We start from the raw sequence: 21,269 nt of genomic DNA, 5'->3' as shown, positions 1-21,269 counted from the left end.
TACAAAGAGTACTGTCCCCACGGCTACTATGCCGTGGCTGTCATCGTCTACCCGGAGGAACGTGGCCATCTCAGGGGGGAGGCAGACTCTTGGGTATCGGGCACTGAGGACACCTGTGACCCTGGGACTGCCAATCATCCCGGGGGCTCCGCGGCGGCAGAGTTCCCTTTGGCTGGCAGCCACAGTCGGTCAACAACAGACAGTCCGGAGCATCTTTGAATCTTCCCAAATTGCGGGACTACTGTGCACGGTTGCAAAGCATGGGGACTGATCCGCGTCCCCTCGGGGTAAGAAAGAAACCCTGGCTCCAGAAGCGTGGACATACGCTGTGCTCCCTGCAAAGGAAGGGGAAGCACTACTGTTAAAAAGTGCTAAAAGAAAAATGTTCAAATGTTATAAATGACACAAAAAAAATGTATTCGAAGGTTGAAAAGTGTTGTACAATGGTAAAGATGTTGAAATATGTCTCTGATAATTTGTAAATTGGTGTTCAGTGCACGTATTGCATCCTTGGTGGGAAATACCCAAATAGGAGAAAGGGAAACAGGCCTGGTAGGCTCCACTGCAGCCTCAGTTGTTCCACCCCTAAATCAAAAGGGACAGATTGCAAAGGTGTAATACCCTATAAGGTACAGAAGGGGAGGCTTCCCATTGAGGAGTCCAGGTTGTCCTATCCCAAGCAGCGGGGTTGTGTAAAAGGGTAAAGAAGAGGGGAGACTTTCCGTTGAGGAGTCTGGATCGTCGTAACCAGTGGGATTATGTAAAAAGAAAAGAAGGGGAAACCTCCCGTTGAGCCCAGTGTATGTCTGGGATGTCCTACCCCCAGGAAAAGTATAGGAATCGTCATATGGGCGCAAGCGCCTGCAGGTGGACTTCAGCTACTCGGAGCTTAAGTGCTCCAGGCTCTGCTCAGCACCCTGTGTAGAGCTAGATTGTTCCAGGCTCTGCTCGGCAACCTGTCGTACAAGACAAACAAAGAATGGAAAAAGGGGATACACCAAAGAGGAGAAAGTTACGGGATTGTCGGGGACGACAATGGTCATAGGAAGGGGGTATGTAGGAGTGTGGACTAAGACGTGGATTGATCTGGCTGTAAATAATTAATTTGTATATGGGCTGTGTGACATGCATCTCTGTAACTGTATTAGTATGTCTCATATTGTTGTAAATGCAGGGGTACTGTTTATTAGAAAGTCAGCTAGGGGCAGTGGAGTTCGGAAACTGGCCACTAGAGGGAGACATAACACCAGCGAAGGTCTGAGAACAGTCTGGGAGGTGGAGGGAGCAAGTAGGGGATTTCCCAGACTTAGGGGATAAAAATGGGAGGTTCCCAGACCTGTGTTCTGAAGAAGAATAAACGGTTTTTGTGTGAAGTACTCCTGACTCTGGACTCCAGTCTTTTCACTCATCGAAAGAAGGATCGTGGGCTAGGCAACGGTGTTGTTATGTGACCTAGCAGGAGAGTCTGTGGGTCAGACTGTGGTGCTGGTGTGTGACCTAGCAATAGAGTCTGTGGGCCAGGCAGCGGTGCTGCTATGTGACCTTGCAGGAGAGTCTGTGGGCCAGGCAGCGGTGCTGTTGTGTGACCTAGCAATAGAGTCTGTGGGCCAGGCTGCGGTGCTGCTATGTGACCTTTCAGGAGAGTCTGTGGGCCAGGCAGCGGTGCTGTTGTGTGACCTAGCAATAGAGTCTGTGGGCCAGGCTGCGGTGCTGCTATGTGACCTTTCAGGAGAGTCTGTGGGCTAGGCAGCAGTGCTGCTATGTGACCTACCACGAGAATCTGTGGTCTAGGCAGCGGTGCTGCTATGTGACCTAGCAAGAGAGTCTGTGGGCCAGACAGAGGTGCTGCTATGTGAGCTAGTAAGATAGTCTATTGGCCAGGCAGCGGTGCTGTTATGTGACCTAGCAGGAGAGTCTGTGGGCCAGACAGCGGTGCTGTTGTGTGACATAGCAATAGAGTCTGTGGGCCAGGCAGCGGTGCTGCTATGTGACCTAGCAGGAGAGTCTGTGGGCCAGACAGCGGTGCTGTTGTGTGACCTAGCAAAAGAGTCTATGGGCCAGGCAGCAGTACTGCTATGTGACCTAGCAGGAGAGTCTGTGTGCCAGGCAGAGGTGCTGTTATGTGACCTAGCAAGAGAGTCTATCAGCCAGGCAGCGATGCTGCTATGTGACCTACCAAGAGAGTCTATGTGCCAGGCAGCAGTGCTGCTATGTGACCTAGCAAGAGAATCTCTGTGCCAGGCAGAGGTGCTGTTATGTGACCTAGCAAGAGAGTCTATGGGCCAGGCAGCGATGCTGCTATATGACCTACCAAGAGAGTCTGTGTGCAAGGCAGAGGTGCTGCTATCTGAGCTAGCAAGAGAGTCTATGGGCCAGGCAGCGGTGCAGTTATATGACTTACCAGGAGAGACTATGGGCCTGGCAGCGGTGCAGTTATATGACTTACCAGGAGAATTTATGGGACAGGCAGCGGTGCTGGTGCTGCTATGTGACCTAGCCAGAGAGTCAATGGGCCAGGCATCGATGCTGCTATGTGACCTACCAAGAGAGTCTGTGGGCCAGGCAGAGGTGCTGCTATATGTGCTAGCAAGAGAGCCTTATGGGCCACACAGTGATGCTGCTATGTGACCTTGCAGGAGAGTCTGTGGACCTGGCATGGGTGCTGCTATGTGACCTTGCAGGAGAGTCTGTGGGCCAGGTATCAATGCTGCTATGTGACCTACCAAGAGAGAGTCAGTGGGCCAGGCAGAGGTGCTTTTATATGAGCTAGCAAGGGAGCCTTATGGGCCATGTAGGAGGAAGGGCCCCTGCCGCATGTCCGGGCCGGAACCAAGGGGACCGTCACCAAGGTTCCTAGGGGGTCTGTTTCCGGGGGACAGAATTAGAGGATGGACGGCAGAGACTTCCAGAATGGTTGGGGGAGGAGCTAATATAAAAGGGGCGGAGGACGCTAGCGAGGGTGAGTCAGAAGATCTGCAGAGGAGGAGCAGAGACCTCAAGCGTGTCAGAGAGCAAGATCCTCCAGCAGCCACCAGAGAGGAAGACAGCGGCAGGAGAGACAGGAGGGAGATTCGCTGTGGACCGCAGGGAGACGGCACTGAGCCGACCGACCAAAGAACCCCGCTCCACTCCAGCTCGCAGCTGCGGCCTGCCCGCGGCCGCCTGTGGCCATTGCCGCTCCACTCCAGCTCGCGGCTGCGGCCTGCCCGCTGCTGCCCACGGCCGTTGCGGCTTCACTCCAGCCCGCTGCTGCTGCCTGTCTGCTGCCGGCTGCGGTCGCCTCACCCCAGCTCGCGGCTGCGGCTTGCCCGCAGCCGCCACCGCCCTGCTTCAGTCCGCAGCTGGGGCCTGCCCCTCGCCATCCGTAGGACTTCCAGCACAGCCCCAGGCTGTGCCAGCGGCCTACCAGCCGCCACCCAGCATCACTGCGGCTCGTCCCTGCCCGGGGGCTGCGGCCTCCATCCTCTCGCTAACAGGCGGTATCCCGCTGCCTCCGTGGGGAGTTACCCGGCTAAAGGACTCTCCTAGGGCCTGTTGTGCCCCCGCATCGCCTGGGCATAGGAACGCCCGAAGCCTCCGCCAGATCCTCAGCGGCTTGGCCAGCGGCTGTGACGCCGAACTATCATCGGACAGCACGCCGTGGGACGTCAGGACGGCTAAGTGACACATAGTAGCTAAGGACCCGTAGTCAGTCATACCGAGGCCCTATAGTGACCGGCCTTTGCCGGGTTAGTCGTGTTCTCATTACCCGCGTTTCTTTGTGTTTGGTCCCTAGGAGGACAATTGTTGTTATCTTGTCCAGTTGCTCAGGATAGCCCTGTTGGCATCCATCTATATAAAAGCCACCACCAAAAGTTACATTCGTCTCGTGTCTCGTCACTGCATCTCTCGTACCTGCTGTACCTACAGCCACACAGTGGTGCTGCTATGTGACCTTGCAGTAGAGTCTGTGGGCCAGGCAGGGGTCCTGCTATGTGACCTACCAAGAGAGTCTATGAGCCAGGCAGCGATGCTGCTATGTGACCTAGCAAGTGAGTCTGTGTGCCAGGCAGAGGTGCTGTTATATGACCTAGCAAGAGTCTATGGGTCAGGCATCGATGCTGCTATGTGACCTACCAAGAGAGCCTATATGAGCTAGCAAGAGGGCCTTATGGGCCACACAGTGGTGCTGCTATGTGACCTTGCAGGAGCTAGCAAGAGAGTCTATGAGCCAGGCAGCGATGCTGCTATGTGACCTACCAAGAGAGTCTATGGGCCAGGCAGAGGTGCTGCTATGTGATCTAGCAAGAGAGTCTATGGGACATAGCAGTGGTGCTGCTATGTCACATAGCAGGAGATTCTGTGGGTCAGGCAGAGATGCTGCTATGTGAGCTAGCAGTATTGAAAGCATGAGCTGACAGCGCTATTCCATACACAGCTTGTGGTACATCATGGTGTGGTATAATTCCATCCCAGAGTAACCGTAGGTTTTGTTTCTATTTAAGTTGGGAGATGGATAGGCAGTTGTTGAGAACTAAAGCAGCTATGTAGCCATCAGGTAGGCATGGAGAACATCTAACGATTTGCTGAGCTTCACATGAGACGTCCTTTCATTATTCAGTACAAGATAAAATAAGACTACAAATACAGAACATTGCTATATAACAGATACTGTATGTATGTCAAGTTTAAATAAGCATAGTCTTACATGTGTGGTGGCAGCTCAATGAAATTTACACCTTGGTAGATTTCCATCTGACGTTGAGTGTACAATTCAAGATCCTTATATGGGTTCACAGAAACCAACAATGTCCCAATGTATGTCTGAGAAAGACAAAATACAGAATTATATGTATTTTTATGAGACACTCTAGTCATATTATCACGTACATAACAGTTCTAAGGAACACAACTGTAATCATGACTGATATTCTTATACTGACTGATCCAGATTTCTGCATCCAAATGAATCCCAAGCTTACAATACTTCCAGTGGAGGACATATCATTGGTGCAGCCTGTGCAATGCATCCTAAATTAAGTTTCCAACTATCAATTAAAGAGCATGAGCTAATAAAGGTCATAGCTCACAAATCTTGGTGGAGAGAAGTAATTACACGCTGTAGTGCAGCGGGGTTTACACAGGGTGACAGATAGGCAGGGACCACAGAAAGTTCAACATAAAATGTCTTTATTCCAGAAATTCACATTGACAGGAAATTGATATCCTCTGGTACGCAGACGGGTTCTCAAAAACAGTCCAGGTTCAAACCCATTGCCATGGGCAATGGAACCACCACTTCTCTTGGATGCATCAGCCACTTTGAAGTCCCTGGCTCTGTGTTAGCTTCACACAGGCCTGGGTTGCACAGTAGCCTGCAAAAACCAAAACTGACACACCCAAGACAAAACAAAGAGTTTAAATGGGAATCGTGGACATCGAGCTACTCCCAAAACCCAAAGAGAAGCCAGGGATTTGCCCCACTACCACACCTGCAAATCCCTCCAAAAATAAAAGCCCATGTCCGGTTTTCCAAAAATATGACTTGGCCAACTACTTTGACCCAATCCACACTTATTTTTACTTTGCCTTGTAATTCACAGACGTTTTGCTGTAAATACAATGCATTCCAGTGGGTTTAATATGTCTCTATACGCATCCTTAGGGACACATACCGGTCCTCATATTGTGTCCCCCTCACTGCCTCACATATCCCCCTCTGTTCAAACTTGCAGGGTTGAACACTTGTCACCATACAGGGTGCCCGTAATAGGGCATCCGCATTTCCTTGCGCCTTCCCCGCTCAATGTTCTACCATAAAGCCAAAGTATTGCAGTGACAGGAACCACATGGAGACCCGAGGATTACTCTCCTTGGCATTTCTCATCCAAACCAAGGGTGAATTGTCTGTCACCAAGCAAAACTGTCGCCCGAGCAAATAAATATGTAGGGACTCCAAGGCCCACTTAATGGCCAAGTACTCCTTCTCCACTATGCTATAATTTTTCTCGGCCGGAATAAGTTTCCTACTTAAGTAGGTGACCGTATGTTTTACTCTGTTCACTTCTTGTGACAGGACCGCTCCTAGGCCTACTTCAGAAGCATCCAGCTGTACAATTGAGTCTTTCTTGAAGTTGAGGCTGGTGAAGATGGGCTGTCCGCACGACACCAACTTCATAGATTGGTACTCTTCCTCTGCCTGCGGATTCCACGGAACCATGACCGACTTATTTCTCTTTTAGAGATTGGTCAGGGGTGCTGTTCTACCAGCAAAATTAGGTATGAACCATCAATAATTCCCTAATGATGCAGAGGAATGCTCTAACCTCTTTAGTAGTAACAGGCCAGGGCCAGTTTGGAATGGCCTTGATCTTATTTATTCGAGGTTTGATAACCCCACGGCTGATTACATACACTGAGTTCCGGACTTCCTCAAGACCTATCGCACATTTTTTTTGGATTCGCTGTCAAGTCCGTGGCTCCGAACAAATTCACTACTGCTTGTACCTGGGACAAGTGGGTATGCCAGTCAGTACTAAAGATGATGATATCCTCCAAGTAAGTACGCTCACGCATACTTTTGATGGATCTCTCACACTATGTCCATCAGCCTCTGAAATGTGGCTGGGTACTCATGTAATCTAAAAGGCAAGACAACATAGTGATAACGACCTTCTGGTGTTATAAAGGCTGTCTTTTCTTTCGCCGACTCTATGAGAGGCACCTGCCAGTAACCCTTGGTCAGATAAAACATGTTAAAGTACTAGACCTGCCCCAGTCACTCAATCAGCTCATCCACCCGGCGCATTGGATGAAGGTCAAATTTTGACACTTAATTCAATTTTCAGAAATCGTTGAAGAATCGTAACGATCTGTTGAGCTTCAGAATCAGTACAATCGGGCTAGCCCACTCACTCCTGGATTCCTCAATTACTCCTAGCTGGATTTTTTTTTCTTACATCACCTGCGATGGCTTGCCTCCGGGCATCTGGCACATGGTATGGATTCATTCATACCTTTACTTGAGGCTCGGTGACAATGTCATGTTGGATCACAGAAGTACATCCGTATTCTCATGCACTAATTTTCGAGCCTCTCGTCGCTGCTGTTTAGAGAGAGTGTTGTTTATCTTTACCTCTCTCTCGACCTCCGTCCGGGCTGATATCAGAAGGTCCCCAGATTGTACGACCGGAGTCGCAAACGTAATCATACACTCCAGATCCGTCCACACTTTTAGCAGATTTATATGATACAACTGCTTGGGTTTTCTTTTCCCGAGCTGGTATACTCGGTAGTTCACCTCTCCAACCTTTTCCCGGACTTCATACGACTCTTGCCACTTGGCTATAAGCTTACATTTGGCAGTGGGCACTAAGACAAATACTCGATCCCCTTCTTTAGAGGACCGAACATTGGCCTTTCTGTTATACGCTTGGCAGCCTGAGCATGCACTAAATGTTCTTTAACTATAGGCATGATCGCCACGATCCGGTCCTACATACTGGCCATGCGCTCTATTATACTCTTATGCACCGTGGGCTCTTGCTTCCACCTCTCCTTGGCTATGTCCAGCAGACCCCTAGGTTGCCTGTCATACAATATGTCAAAGGGTGAAAATCTCATGGAAGTCTGCAGTACCTCGCGAATGGCAAACAATAAATAGGGCAGTAACATGTCCCAATCCGTTCCATCCTTGGAAACCGCCTTTTTCCCCAATGTGAAGCTTACTGTTTGCCGCCTGGGTTTTTTTTTTCCTTCCTCTGGATCAACATGTTAGGGCATGTAGGTTAGGATATGGGTTGAACTAGATGGACTTAAAGTCTTCCTTCAACCTTAATAGCTATGATACTATGTTTTTCAGCATGGATTTATGGGTTTTGTTGAACCATTTGACTAATCCGTCAGTCTGGGGGGTGGTACACTGACGTTTGCAGTTGTTTTAATTGGAGAAGCTTGCACAGTTCCTTTGTCACCTTGGACATAGAAGGAGTCCCCTGATCAGTAAGGATCTCCTTAGGAAGAACATGAACATGGCAAACAGCTCCCGTGCGATAAGTTTAGCACCGCCCGATGGTAGTAATGGGGCACTACAAGCTATTCCACTACTTCGTCCTAGGTTTTGTCAACCCTATAAAGTAATTCCTGATTGACCCCATGCGTGGAAATACCGTCTTTCGCACCCGGTTTTTGAGCCACCCCATTTATCTCTATAACTCTTTCCTGTGCCCGGTTCAGAGTGGGATCCTGGAGTGAGCTGTTCCAACAGTCCCCCGGGGCACTTCCAGTTCTGGAATTGTCGTGGTCTTCAAAACCTCTCCTGCCATCACCTATAGGGAAAACCTGTCGGGTTCACACCCGTTCCCTATGGGGGTGACCCCTATGGCAGGAATCCCTGTCTCAGGATCTGCACCCAGAAAAATATTTGTCCTGTGAGGTTTAATTTCATTCTTCCACAGGAACCAGAACAGGGGAGAGTCCCTTCCTAGAACATCCCCGTAAGGAAGGGTCTTCACGACTCCCACCACATCTTTAACTTCTCCGCACGGATTAAGAAATGTAACCTCCACTGTCAGATACCCACAGAGTTCACCATGAATGCATACAACCCCAACTTTTTTCCAGTGGGTTCTAACCAAGAGATTAATGACCCATGCACAAGTGTCACTAGGCTCCCTGAGTCCAGGAGAGCCTTGACCAGGTGTCCATTGACGCGTACCTGACACAGATGGGGTTGTGGGGTTCACCCGCTGGGGCGAAAAAATCCACGGTGTGTACATTGATACACAGCGAGTAAACCCGCAGTCTGTGGGTTCAGCTGTCAGGGGCAGTTGGCAGTCACATATCATGGCCCTTGGCACCGCCAACACCTAATAGCTGCAACACAGCTAGTCCACAAGAACGGTTTAGGGGAAATGGGTCTCTGGCCACTCTCACTCCTGGGTACCCCTCAGTACGGGCTTGGTCCTGGCTGGCCCCAGCAGAGGGTTGTGTCCCTTTCCCAGGCTCCTGGGCTGGCGGGGCCCGGTGTGATAACCGTAGTGGGGCAGAGTCCCATATGAAGTCCTGAGTGGCTGTATACCGCTCAATCAGGCTAACCACCTGGTCTAGGGTGCCTGGATCCCCTTGCCCCACCCAACGCTGTATGGCTGCTGGCAGAGTTTTCACAAGCCGGTCAACCACCACTCTCTCTACCATCTGGGAAAGAGTCAAAGTCTCAGGCTGGAGCTATTTTTTTACTAGTTGCAGCAAGTCATAAGCCTAAGACCTTGCAGGTCGGGCCTCCACAAAGGACCACTGAAATACCCATTGTGCCCGTACATAGGCGTTACCCCCCAGTTGGGCAAGGATCTAACCTTACATTTTCCAATATTTCTGGGCATCCTCCTGACTGAGGTCAAAGTAGGCCTTCTGGGCATCTCCATCAGGAAGAAGGCCACCACTTCAGCCCACTGGGAAATCGGCAAGCTCTCCCGCTCCGCTGTGTACTCAAACTCGGTGAGGAAAGCTTCCATGTCATCCTCAGGACTTATCTTCCTCAACGCTGACCGGACTTTGTCCCGGGCCTCATGACGGATCAGAGTTTGTGATGGGGGCGCCTCTCGCAATGCTGCAGTCTGCTGCATCAAAAGGTTATTTGCTGCTGCTGCTGACTGAGGACCAACTTTTTCAGGACTTCCTGCATCTTATTGCCAGGCCTGGGCTGGGCAGTAGTGTTGCAGGCCTAATAACTGACATGCAGCTTGCTTTGGGTATGCCTCAGTTCACACTGCCCGCATTCTCTACTTCTCTACAATGTGTAGTGCAGCGGGTTTTACACAGTGTGACAGATAGGCAAGGACCACAGAAAGTTCAACATAAAATGTCTTTATTCCAGAAACTCCCATAAACAGGTAAACAATATCCTCCGGTTCGCAGCCAGGTCCGCAAAAACAGTCCAGGTTCAAACCCGTTTCCGTGGGCAATGGCACCGCCATTTCTCTTGGATGCATCAGCTGCTTTGAAGTCCATGGCTCTGTGATAGCTTCACACAGGCCTGGGTTGCACAGAGCCTCCTGCTCTGCAGCTTGCAAAAAAACAAAACTGACACCCCCAAGACAAATCTGAGAGTTTAAATGGGAATCGTGGACATAGAGCCACCCCCAAAACCTGGAGTGGAGGGAGGGATTTGCCCCACTACCAAACCTACAAATCCCTCCAAAAATAAAAGCCCATATCGGGTTTTCCTAAAATATGACTTTGTCAACTACTTTGTCCAAATCCACACTTACTTTTACTTTGCCTGGTAATTGACAGACGTTCTGCTGTAAACACAATGTGCTCCAGCAGTTTAATATGTCTCTATACACATCCTGGGGTACACATACCCGCCCTCATATATGATCCCCATCACTACCTCACAATGCTTTATGACAAGCTATGGGATAGGAGAGGTGCCTATACAGTTCTTGCACAGAGGCCCTCTACTGACTATGTCTGCCCCTGAATACTTCTAATCTTTCCATGCTGAGCATTATACCTGTAATGATGTAATTACATTGAGACAGATTTTCTGCTCTACCATTCAGATTGAAAATGTATTTTCCTGACAGCACCCTGGTGGGTGCTAGAGGGGTAGGTACACATGACTTTGACATTAGTCCCTAGTTCTATTACCCAAATTTGTTTAGACAAATAAGACAGTTAAATTGATGGTATACTTCCATGTTTAGTTTTTTACATGTAGTTTTTTAAGTCAGAGCCACATCATAAACAGAAAGCACCAGTTAAGAAAAGACTGAGAGCCTGATTCAAAGCTTTCACGCCAGAATTCTGAGGTAAAAGCTTTGAAAAATTGTAGGCGCAACTCGGAGTTGAGCATAAATTTATCAACTTTTGGCATTTTCCTAGTGCCAACAAAATATGCAAAGCTGGGGTGGGGCCGGGGCAATGCAGGGATGTGACGTCACATTTCATCTAATTCATGAAGAGCTGTGGCGTTCTGTATGCTTGAAAACTCCTGAGTAGAATAAGATTTTTGGCGTAGCACACAGAAGTGCATGCCCCTCGTCAGAAGCTCCAGTTTCATCAAGAGGCATGCATCTCTTCATGAATCAGGAGCATCAGACTCTACCATGCTCCTTAGGCCGGGGTCACACTTGCGAGTGAAGTGCAAGTCTCTCGCCTCAATACCCGACACTGCTGCCGGTGGATTGGAACGGAGCGTTCAGCTGCATAGAAAGACATGCCAGTTCCAAGTTCCGGCGGCAGTGCCGGGTATTGAGGCGAGAGACTCGAGCAAGTTTCTCGTATGGCACTCGCAAGTGTCACCCCGGTCCTATCAATCTACTTCAGTCCATTGGCTGCAAAAAACGGCATAAAAATGTGCAGCCATGTAGATATTGTAGGCATGGCAGTATTGCAGACTGGAGTTTCTTAACAAAAAGTGTAAGGTGACTCCAAAGGTAGAGCTTCTGCTCACCAGATTTAGATTTAATATACTGAAACATGTTTTCAAAGAATATTCCAATATAACAATATTTTTCTTAGTTTAATGAATATACAGCAAGCATGCCCCACACCAGCACAGGATATCACTTGTGTTAGTGCTCGAGAATGGGATAAAAGCCTGGAACAAGTATTCTGATGTGATGCTAGTACTATATACTACATGTTATAGTATAGTCCCCGGTTTATTTATTAAATGCTACTCATCTCACAAGAGTATATTGCTGCATTATACTAGTTTTTTCACCAATGAATAAAAAACATTACATAGATAAGATTCTCCTGGAACCGTTTGCGCAGATTGTCAAGGAAAGCAGTCTCGCTGGTGTGGGAATCAAGAAGCACAAAATCCTGCACTCCAACCTTATCCCGGGAAATAAGGGAACCTTCAATGTGCATTTCTGTGTCCTTCTTTTTACCATTTGTCACCTGAAAAATATATAATTACATAATGTTTAAAAACTGTGTAATTTACAAAAGGAAAAAATAAATAAAAATTCAGTGCATGCATGGGCCCTTTATGATAGCACATAGCCAGTACTCTGCATGCTGCTTTATGGTGCCAACCATGAGACACTGCAATGTCAAAACAATTCTTCTAACACAGAATACATGACGTCTACATGTCATTTGAGGTGTGTACTCTGAATAAGCTGTTTTTGACCATTATGTACAGCATTTTTCACCAGATTGTCCTTCTGCAGGTTTTATCTATGATTTTCAGTTGACCCTGAGTTAGTGGGTGGAAACTAGCTAATATGATGTCTCTTATACACAGAAACATAGACATGAAGGATTCCAGCTCTCCTACATCTATGAAGTACACCCCACACAATCAGTAGCAGCTTGGAGGACATTATATAGTAGTGCTGAGCAGTGGCGTACCTAGCATCCAATCTCTTATACATCTAGGCACTTTATCCAACAGTACGGTCGTGATACCTCTTCTCGGCAGGTCTTTGGGATCGAAAGGGTGCTGGCAGCTCCAAGAGGTGGGGATATCAGGAAGCGGTTAATCAACCATGAAGCTTATTGTATGTATAACAAATATCTGTCATCCAACCAGACTGAACCTGCGCTGTGAATTGATGTTTCATTATTTACATAGGATGAGTTATGGGGTGTAGATCTGTATTTCTTTACATATTTGTTTCATTCACATTTTTCTTGTCTTTCTTTTGTTATTCGTTTCTGCATATTCACTTAGTTTTAAGGGTACGTTTCCACGTACCGTAATGTGTGCGCTTTGGACGGAGCGTAAACCCCGTTCTGCCCAAAGCCCCACCCCCTTCTGTATGAGCATTGAACACATCCGGAATTGCCGCAGCGTATACATAAAGTAGGCTGTTTACCTTGCGGAGACTGAGTGTCTCCGCAAGGTAAACAGACATGCTGCGGTCTAAAAAGATGCGCCGCATGTCCGGTTTCGTGGGTGTGTCACCCACGTATTCAGACGTATAGTGGAGACGGGATTTTATAAAATCCACTCCACTATGCTGTAACATCTGGCCGCTGCGGATTGAGTGTTGTGGCTGTACGCAGCGTTCAATCCGCAGCTAATACTGAATGTTTCCGCTACGTGGAAACATATCCTTATTGTCATGCGATTGGTCTTTGTATTCTTACTGGTCGTTCGCCATTTAAACATACGTGCAGTCATTATATGTGCAGCTCTGATAAAGAACACAGTGTGTGCGTTTAAAACGCGCTGCTATATCTATTTTTAACATGGATCAATCTATTTAGCTGTCTTGAACATTTGGAACATACTTGGAATTTTTGTTAAGCTGTTTTTCCCTGTCTCCTTTTTCACTTGGAATCTGTGCTTCATTACACCTAGAGCCTGGATGAGCTGGTTTTCCCTTGCTTTTTTGTATTGATGTTCTCCATTCTGGGATAAATGTCCCCCATCCTGTACCCATCCTGGTATATGTTCCCCAATTTGTTATGTGTGCTCCCATCCTGGCATATTTGTCCCCCTTCCTGGTATATACAGTCATGGGTGAAAGTGTTGGCACCCTTGAAATTGTTTCAAGAATTGTTCCAAAAATTCCGCATCAACTTAATATTTGGTTGCTTACCTTTTGGAATAAATAACTGTAATCAATTGCTTCCTATAACCATCACAAAGCTTTTTACAACTCTGAAATGGAATTTTGGACCAATCTTCTTTTGCAAACTGCTCCAGGTCTCTTATATTTGAAGGGCGCTTTCTCCCAACAGCAATTTTAAAATCGCTCCACAGGTGTTCAATGGGATTTACATTCGGACTCATTGCTGGACACTTCAGAACTCTTCAGGGATTTGTTTCCATCCATGTTTAGGTACTTCCTGAAGTATGTTTGGGGTCTTTGTCGTACTGGAAGACCCCTGACCTAGGACACAAACCTAGTTTTCTGACCCTGGGCACTACATTGCATGCTAAAATCCAGTGGTAATCTTCGGATTTAATGATGCCTTGCACACAGTTAAGGCACTGAGTGCCAGAGGCAGCAAAAGAATTCCAAAACATGTGTTCTTTTTTTGTAGGCCTCATTCCATTTTCGGTACAGTGTTGAATGATGTGCTTTACCATAAAGCTCTGTCTTGGTCTCATCTGTCAACAAAACACTTTCCCAAAAAGATTTTGGCTTATGTACATTTTAGCCAACTGCAGTTTAGCTTTTTTATGTCTCTGTGTCAGAAGTTGGGTCCTCCTGGTCTCCTGCCATAACGTTTCATTTAATTCAAATGTCAATGGAGGGTTTGCACTGACACTGATGCACCCTGAGCCTGCAAGACAGCTTGAATTTCTTTGCAACTTTATTGGGATGCTTATCCACCATCCGGACTATCCTGCATTGCAACCTTTCATCAATTTTTCTCTGACGTCCACGTTCAGGGAGATTAGCTACAGTGCCATGGGTTATAAAAGTTTGGATTATGCTGCACACCATGGACAAATGAACATCAAGATCTCCGGGAGTGGACTTTTAACCTTGAAATTATTGATATTGTTCAACAATTTTGGTTCTCAAGTCCTCAGACCGTTCTATTCTCCTCTTTCTGTTCTCCGTGCTTAGTGTGGCACACAGAATCACAATGTAAAGATTTAGTCAACTCCCCTTTTTATTTGGTTTCAGGTGTGATTTTCATATTGCCCACACCTGTTACTTGCCATAGGTGAGTGTAACAAGCATGACATTCTTGAAACAAAAAGTTGTTTAACCACAATTTTGGAATAGTTCCAACAATTTTGTCCGGCCCATTTTTGGGGTATTGTGTGAAATTATGTCAAATTTGCCTTTTTTTCTGTTTTTTTGTGCTGCTGCAATACACATAAAGGAAATAAACATGCATTTGCAATAATTTATTGGGAGAAATACTTCATTTTCTGGAACAATTTCAAGGGTGCCAACACTTTTGGCCATGACTGTATTATCCCATTCTGGTATATATATCCCCCATTCTGGTATGTATGTCTCCCATCCTGGTATATATGTCCCAATTCCTGGGCCCATCATGATATACAGTGGTCAAAATAAGTACTTGATACACTGCAAGTTTTCCTACCTACAAAGAATGGAGAGATCTTTAATTTTTATTGTAGGTACACTTCAACTGTGAGAGACAGAATCTAATAATAAAAAAGCAAACAAAAAGCAGAAAATCACATTGTATGATTTTTAAATAAATTGCATTTTATTGCATGAAATAAGTATTTGATCACCTACCAACTACCAAGAATTCTGGCTCTCACAGACCTGTTACTTTTTATTTAAGAAACCCTCCTACTCTGCACTAATTACCTGTATTAATTGCACCTGTTTGAACTTGTTACCTTTCAAAAAAAGAAACCTGTCCACACAATCAATCACAATCTAACCCCTCCACCATGGCCAAGACCAAAGAGCTGTCTAAGGACAATAGGCAAGCAGCTTGGTCAATCTTCCTTGAACAAAAAAGGAAGCACTCTATAGCGCCATAGCATGCAAACATGAAATATGAAAAATGAATTGCATTACTGCATTAGAAACATGAAAAATTGAGAAAGCTTAGTGCATAAAATGGCCAATTTATGTGTACCTGGAAGCCATGTTAAGGCATTTCTCATTTTCCAGGACCCTATGGGAACCTATGTAAATACTATCCTTAGACTGAAATCTGTGTCTCTGTGGAGGGGTGGTGTCCCTGCTGTGATTAAAAATGCCTGTGGCTAAACGGTGGAGTGATCAAGTCAGAAGGATAATGAATAGAAATTTAAAAAAACTGACCATCACATCCAAGCAAAAACTAAATGTGAACAGGTGCTTAACCTAGAGTCACAAACTCATATACACTGAAACAAAAAATTGGCCATTTTATGTGCTAAGCTTTCTCAATTTTTCATGTTTCTAACACAGTAATGCAATTCATTTTTCATATTTCATGTTTGAATGCTATGGTGCTACAGAGTGCTTCCTTTCCTATCAGAGTGCCATTTTCCTATCTATACAATAACCTGGTCACTAATAGGATCTGTTTGTCACATAGCCCACTAGATGGCGCCTACATATTTAAGAACTAAGAATTTACTGGTATATTAACAATTTAGATGTCCAAGGTTTCTTTCTGTCGTTCCCCGTTTTCATCCGCAATGACCTTTCCAATTCACTCAAGTTGCATTGTGATATATAACAATATTATTTCTTCAGAGACATTAGGTCTTGTTATTTCTCTATAAATGTATAGTCCGTTTAGGAAGTGTTCAGACACTTTTTACATTTTGGCCTAAATGGACAATGTGTTTTTACACTCAATTTCCTGTAATGGCAAAGTAAAATCAAGTTTGTTGAAACATGAGCAAATGTATTAAAAATTAAAGACCAAAATGTCACGTTTACATAAGTATTCATACCATTCACTATGATGTCCAAGCAATAGTTTTTTTTTGAAAGGCAAAAAAACCTAATTTTTTATGCAAAACTTTAAGAACATTTCTAAAGTTTATTTTTTGCCTCATTACAAGAGTTGACGATGCAATCATTTGATCACTTCTATATTACCCTGTAATATCCCTTTATGTGTAAAACTGCTAGGCATGATTATATACCATGCTTCTGTTCAGGAGAACAAAGATCGCAGTGCTAGAGGCCTGAAACATATGACGTCAGTGTCGTTATTGACCTAGCGTCTAAGGGATTAAAGGGAATCTGTCACCTCATTTTTCTGATATGAGATGCGGCCACCACCATCAGTGGCTTATCTAGAGCATTCTGTAATGCTGTAGATAAGCCCCCGATGTAACCTGAAAGATAAGAAAAATTAGTTAGATTATACTCACCCGGGGTCCGGTCCGATGGTTGTCGCAGTCCTGTCCGGAGCCTCCCATCTTCTAGCGATGACGCCCTCCTCCTGAGGTGACAGATTCCCTTTAATAATCTAACTCGTTTAACTTATCTTTCAGGTTACATCGGGGGCTTATCTGCAGCATCTCATAGGGCAAAAATGAGGTGACAGATGCCCTTTAAAGGGGTTGTCCTGTCTAGAATAGACAAGTCTGCAGTCACTCTTTCTGGACCCGGTTGCCGGCACAGAAACTGCACCTTGCACCACATTGATAACTTATTACCACTGGCGGACTTACAACACACGTAGTCCAAAGAAGGGAACCATATATAGATATAGATTAAAAACACTTAATTTTATTTAGAATACATTATAAAAACATTGAATAATGAAGGAAACAAAGATAGAAAAAACAAAAGTGCCCAGTAGTGGGGCCCTCAATACGGTAAACACTAGGTCATATGAATATGGTGATAAATTTACAGCTCTAAAGTTCAGTAACAATACAGAACAAGATTAATAAGGAGTGAATATACAGTACTTCCTATAAAATATGTAGCATAGTGGATACATTCTAAATAAGAATACTTAGAGCTAGAGTGACCTGAGTACTGGTCTCAAATAAATAGAGAATTTCACACTATGTGTAATCTTTTATAACAGTCTCTCATTCTGGAATTTCAATCATGTCACATAAAGTGTGTTGCAGGTGTTCTAAGTAACAAAATTATTAACTCCTTAGTTGAGGACTCAATGGAGAGTCCCAAAACAATTGGGGATATGAATAGCTAAACACAGAACTTTACTTGGGACCAGAGTGGAGTAAAATGCTGAGAGCACAGGAAGACAAGGACCAAATACCATAGCCAAAGGAGATACCCCCCTCACCCCAATGCACGTTTCGCCCTAGCTTCTTCCAGGGGCAATTCTATTGACTTTTAAATCCTCTGACTATAAAGTGCAAGTATTCCATTATAAATTAACCCCTTGATGACCAGGATTTCTTTTGCTTTTGTTTTTTTCCTTCCATTTTTTATTTTTCCATTGACATAGGCTTGCTTTTATGTGGGAAGAATTGTAGTCTTGTATCACACACATTTTGGCATATAATGTCCTGAAAAACAGGAAAACAACATTCTAAGGCTAGTTTCACACTAGCGTTTATGAGCGCAGCGACGGCCTGCGCACGGCCACCGCTAAGCCCCGCCCCTGCCGCGCCCCTGCCGGTAGCTCCGCCCACCGGCGCATGACACTGCATGCGCCCTGCGTCCCCTATCTTTATCACAGGGGGCGCAGGCCGTGCGCAGTATGCGTTTGGCGGCGCATGCGTCCTTTTGACGGTGCGCCGACCTGCGCAAAACGCAACCTGCTGCAGTTTGGTTGCGTCGGCGCACCGTCAAAAAGGCGCATGCGCCGCCAAACGCATACTGCGCACGGCCTGCGCCCCCTGTGATAAAGATAGGGGACGCAGGGCGCATGCAGCGTCATGCGCCGGTGGGCGGAGCTACCGGCGGGGCGCGGCAGGGGGTGGGGCTTAGCGGCGGCCGTGCGCAGGCCGTCGCTGCGCTCATAAACGCTAGTGTGAAACTAGCCTAACTGTGGTGAAATTTAGGGGGAAAAAAGCAATTCATTTTTTAGGTGGGAATTTGCCTTTTGTATGTCCATTGTATGAGAAAAATTTCCTGGCAATATAATTTTCAGGTCAGTAAAGCAATGGTAAACGTAGAAGTTTTTTTTTTAATATATTAAAATTCTGAATTTGGGAAAAGAAAAAAAAAGTGGGTTTGTACAACTATTTTCTTTGACCCATATCTTTTTTAATTTGCTGTCTATGAACTTATGTGATGGCTTGATTTTTTACGTGCACTGTTTATGTTGTTATGAATACTATTTTCAAGTACTTACAACAATTAAATTGCTTTTATTGCGTTTTTTGAGAGGGATCAGAGTCTGAAAAAGGGCAAATATGTAGTTTAGATTTTCTTTTCACCATTTAATGTACAGTTTAAATAATTTTATTTGCTTGAAAGATTGGACTTTTACAGACACAAAACTACCAAACAACTGGGGAAAAGGGTGTTGATTTAACCATACATATATATTTTTAATTTTATTACAGTCATATGTTAAAGTTTGGGCACCCCTATTAATGTTAACCTTTTTTCTTTATAACAATTTTGGTTTTTGCAACAGCTATTTCAGTTTCATATATCAAATAACTGATGGACTCAGATATATTTCTGGATTCAAATGAGGTTTATTGTACTAACAGAAAATGTGCAATCTGCATTTTAACAAAATTTGACCGGTGCAAAAGTATGGGCACCTCAACATAAAAGTGACATTAATATTTCGAAGATCCTCCTTTTGCAAAAATAACAGCCTTTAGTCGCTTCCTGTAGCTATTAATGAGTTCCTGGATCCTGGATGAAGGTATTTGTGACCATTCCTGTATACAAAACAATTCCAGTTCAGGTAATTTTGATGGTTGCCGAGCATGGACAGCCCGCTTCAAATCATCCCACAGATGTTCAATGATATTCAGGTCTGGGGACTGGGATGGCCATTCCAGAAAATTGTAATTGTTCCTCTGCATGAATGCCTGAGTAGATTTGGAGCGGATGTTTTGGATCATTGTCTTGCTGAAATGTCCATCCCCTGCGTAACTTCAACTTCGTCACTGATTCTTGCACATTATTGTCAAGAATCTGCTGATACTGAGTTGAATCCATGCGACCCTCAACTTTAACAAGATTCCCGGTGCCGGCATTGGCCACACAGCCCCAAAGCATGATGGAACCTCCACCAAATTTCACTATGGGTAGCAAGTGTTTTTCTTGGAAAGCTGTGTTTTTTAGCCTCCATGCATAATGCCTTTTTGTATGACCAAACAACTCAATCTTTGTTTCATCAGTCCACAGGACCTTCTTCCAAAATGTAACTGGCTTGTCCAAATGTGCTTTTGCATACCTCAGGCGACTCTGTTTGTGGCATGCTTGCAGAAACGGCTTCTTTCGCATCACTCTCCCATACAGCTTCTCCTTGTGCAAAGTGCGCTGTATTGTTGACCGATGCACAGTGACACCATCTGCAGCAAGATGATGCTGCAGGTCTTTGGAGGTGGTCTGTGGATTGTCCTTGACTGTTCCTGTGTTCTTCCATTTCCTTACTATGTTCCTCACAGTGGAAACTGACAGGTTAAATCTCTGAGACAACTTTTTGTATCCTTCCCCTGAAAAGCTATGTTGAATAATCTTTGTTTTCAGATCATTTGAGAGTTGTTTTGAGGAGCCCATGATGCCACTCTTCATAGGAGAATCAAATAGAACTACTTGCAAGTGGCCACCTTAAATACCTTTTCTCATGATTTGATACACCTGGCTATGAAGTTCAAAGCTCAATGAGGTTACAAAACCAATTTAGTGCTTCAGGAAGTCAGTAAAAAGTAGTTAGGAGTGTTCAAATCAAGAAAATGATAAGGGTGCCCATACTTCTGCACCGGTCAAATTTTGTTTAAATGCAGATTGCACATTTTCTGTTAGTACAATAAACCTCATTTGAATCCAGAAATATAACTGAGTCCATCAGTTATTAGATATATGAAACTGAAATAGCTGTTGCCAAAACCAAAATTGTTATAAAGAAAAAAGGTTAACATTAATAGGGGTGCCCAAACTTTAACATATGACTGTATAATTTTGAAAAACTTTTCACCCCCCTCCATTTTTAAAGTATTGCACTATATTGGAAAATTACTGATGTTATATGAAACCCAGCCTATGATTGGGCTTTATAGAAGCACCAAGATGGCAAAGACTGGCGTCTACAGCTCTCCTTGTCACATGGTGCAGATGGTTGCCAAAACAGTTGTGCTACATAATCAAGTCATTTAAATGTTACTACTGATATAGCAGTAGTGATCAGCGCTACAGTTGTGGTGAATGTATAACACTGTTGGCATCTGCCAGGTAAAGAGCGGACACAGCTCCTGAGCAGACTCCATATATTTGCACCCAACACATGATGTCCTGCACCCAATACACTGCTACATCCTATGTAAGGAAGGCAATAATAAGGCAGTGCAGACATTAGGGGTCACATTTCATTAAATAATACTTTTTAGAGTTCAGTTATTAGTGATGTAAGTTAATATCTATGGTTGCTAATAGGCAAAAAAAAATAAAATTCACATAGGCATCCAACCCTGATAGAGAAATCTTGTTTTAAACTTAGGGTGCTGTTTGTCCTTTAGATTTGAATAAAACTAAATAATAAAGCTTGACATTTTTAACTATGATAATTAGTTTAACCCCTTCACCCCCGAGCCTATTTTCATCTTCCTGACCAGGCAAATTTTTATTTATTTTTATGACCAGCATCACTTTATGTGGCAATAACTCTGGGATGCTTCCAACTGAACCCACTGATTCTGAGAATATTTTTTTGCGCATATCGTACTTAGTTAGTGCTAAATTGAGACCAGTATTGTTTGCGTTTAT

The 21,269-nt window shown here is 44.9% G+C and overlaps 1 protein-coding gene across 1 annotated transcript in view; it reads right to left on the bottom strand.

Annotated features, from left to right (window-relative positions):
- The window catches only part of MYO1H (myosin IH), a 179,553-nt gene extending 167,691 nt beyond the window's left edge, over positions 1-11,862 (bottom strand). Inside the window, exons 1-2 of the mRNA XM_073582611.1 lie at positions 11,731-11,862; positions 4,688-4,803 (exon numbers count right to left, since the gene is read on the bottom strand). Coding sequence (XP_073438712.1) covers positions 4,688-4,803; positions 11,731-11,862 — 248 coding nt within the window. The remainder of the gene's footprint in view (positions 1-4,687; positions 4,804-11,730) is intronic.
- Between the last annotated feature and the right edge of the window lie 9,407 nt (positions 11,863-21,269).

Source organism: Dendrobates tinctorius, unplaced genomic scaffold (genome assembly GCF_039654945.1).
Source record: "Dendrobates tinctorius isolate UK_male_01 unplaced genomic scaffold, ASM3965494v1 ptg000073l, whole genome shotgun sequence".
Classification (NCBI taxonomy): Eukaryota; Metazoa; Chordata; class Amphibia; order Anura; family Dendrobatidae; genus Dendrobates; species Dendrobates tinctorius.
This window is presented reverse-complemented; position numbering and strand designations above follow the sequence as displayed.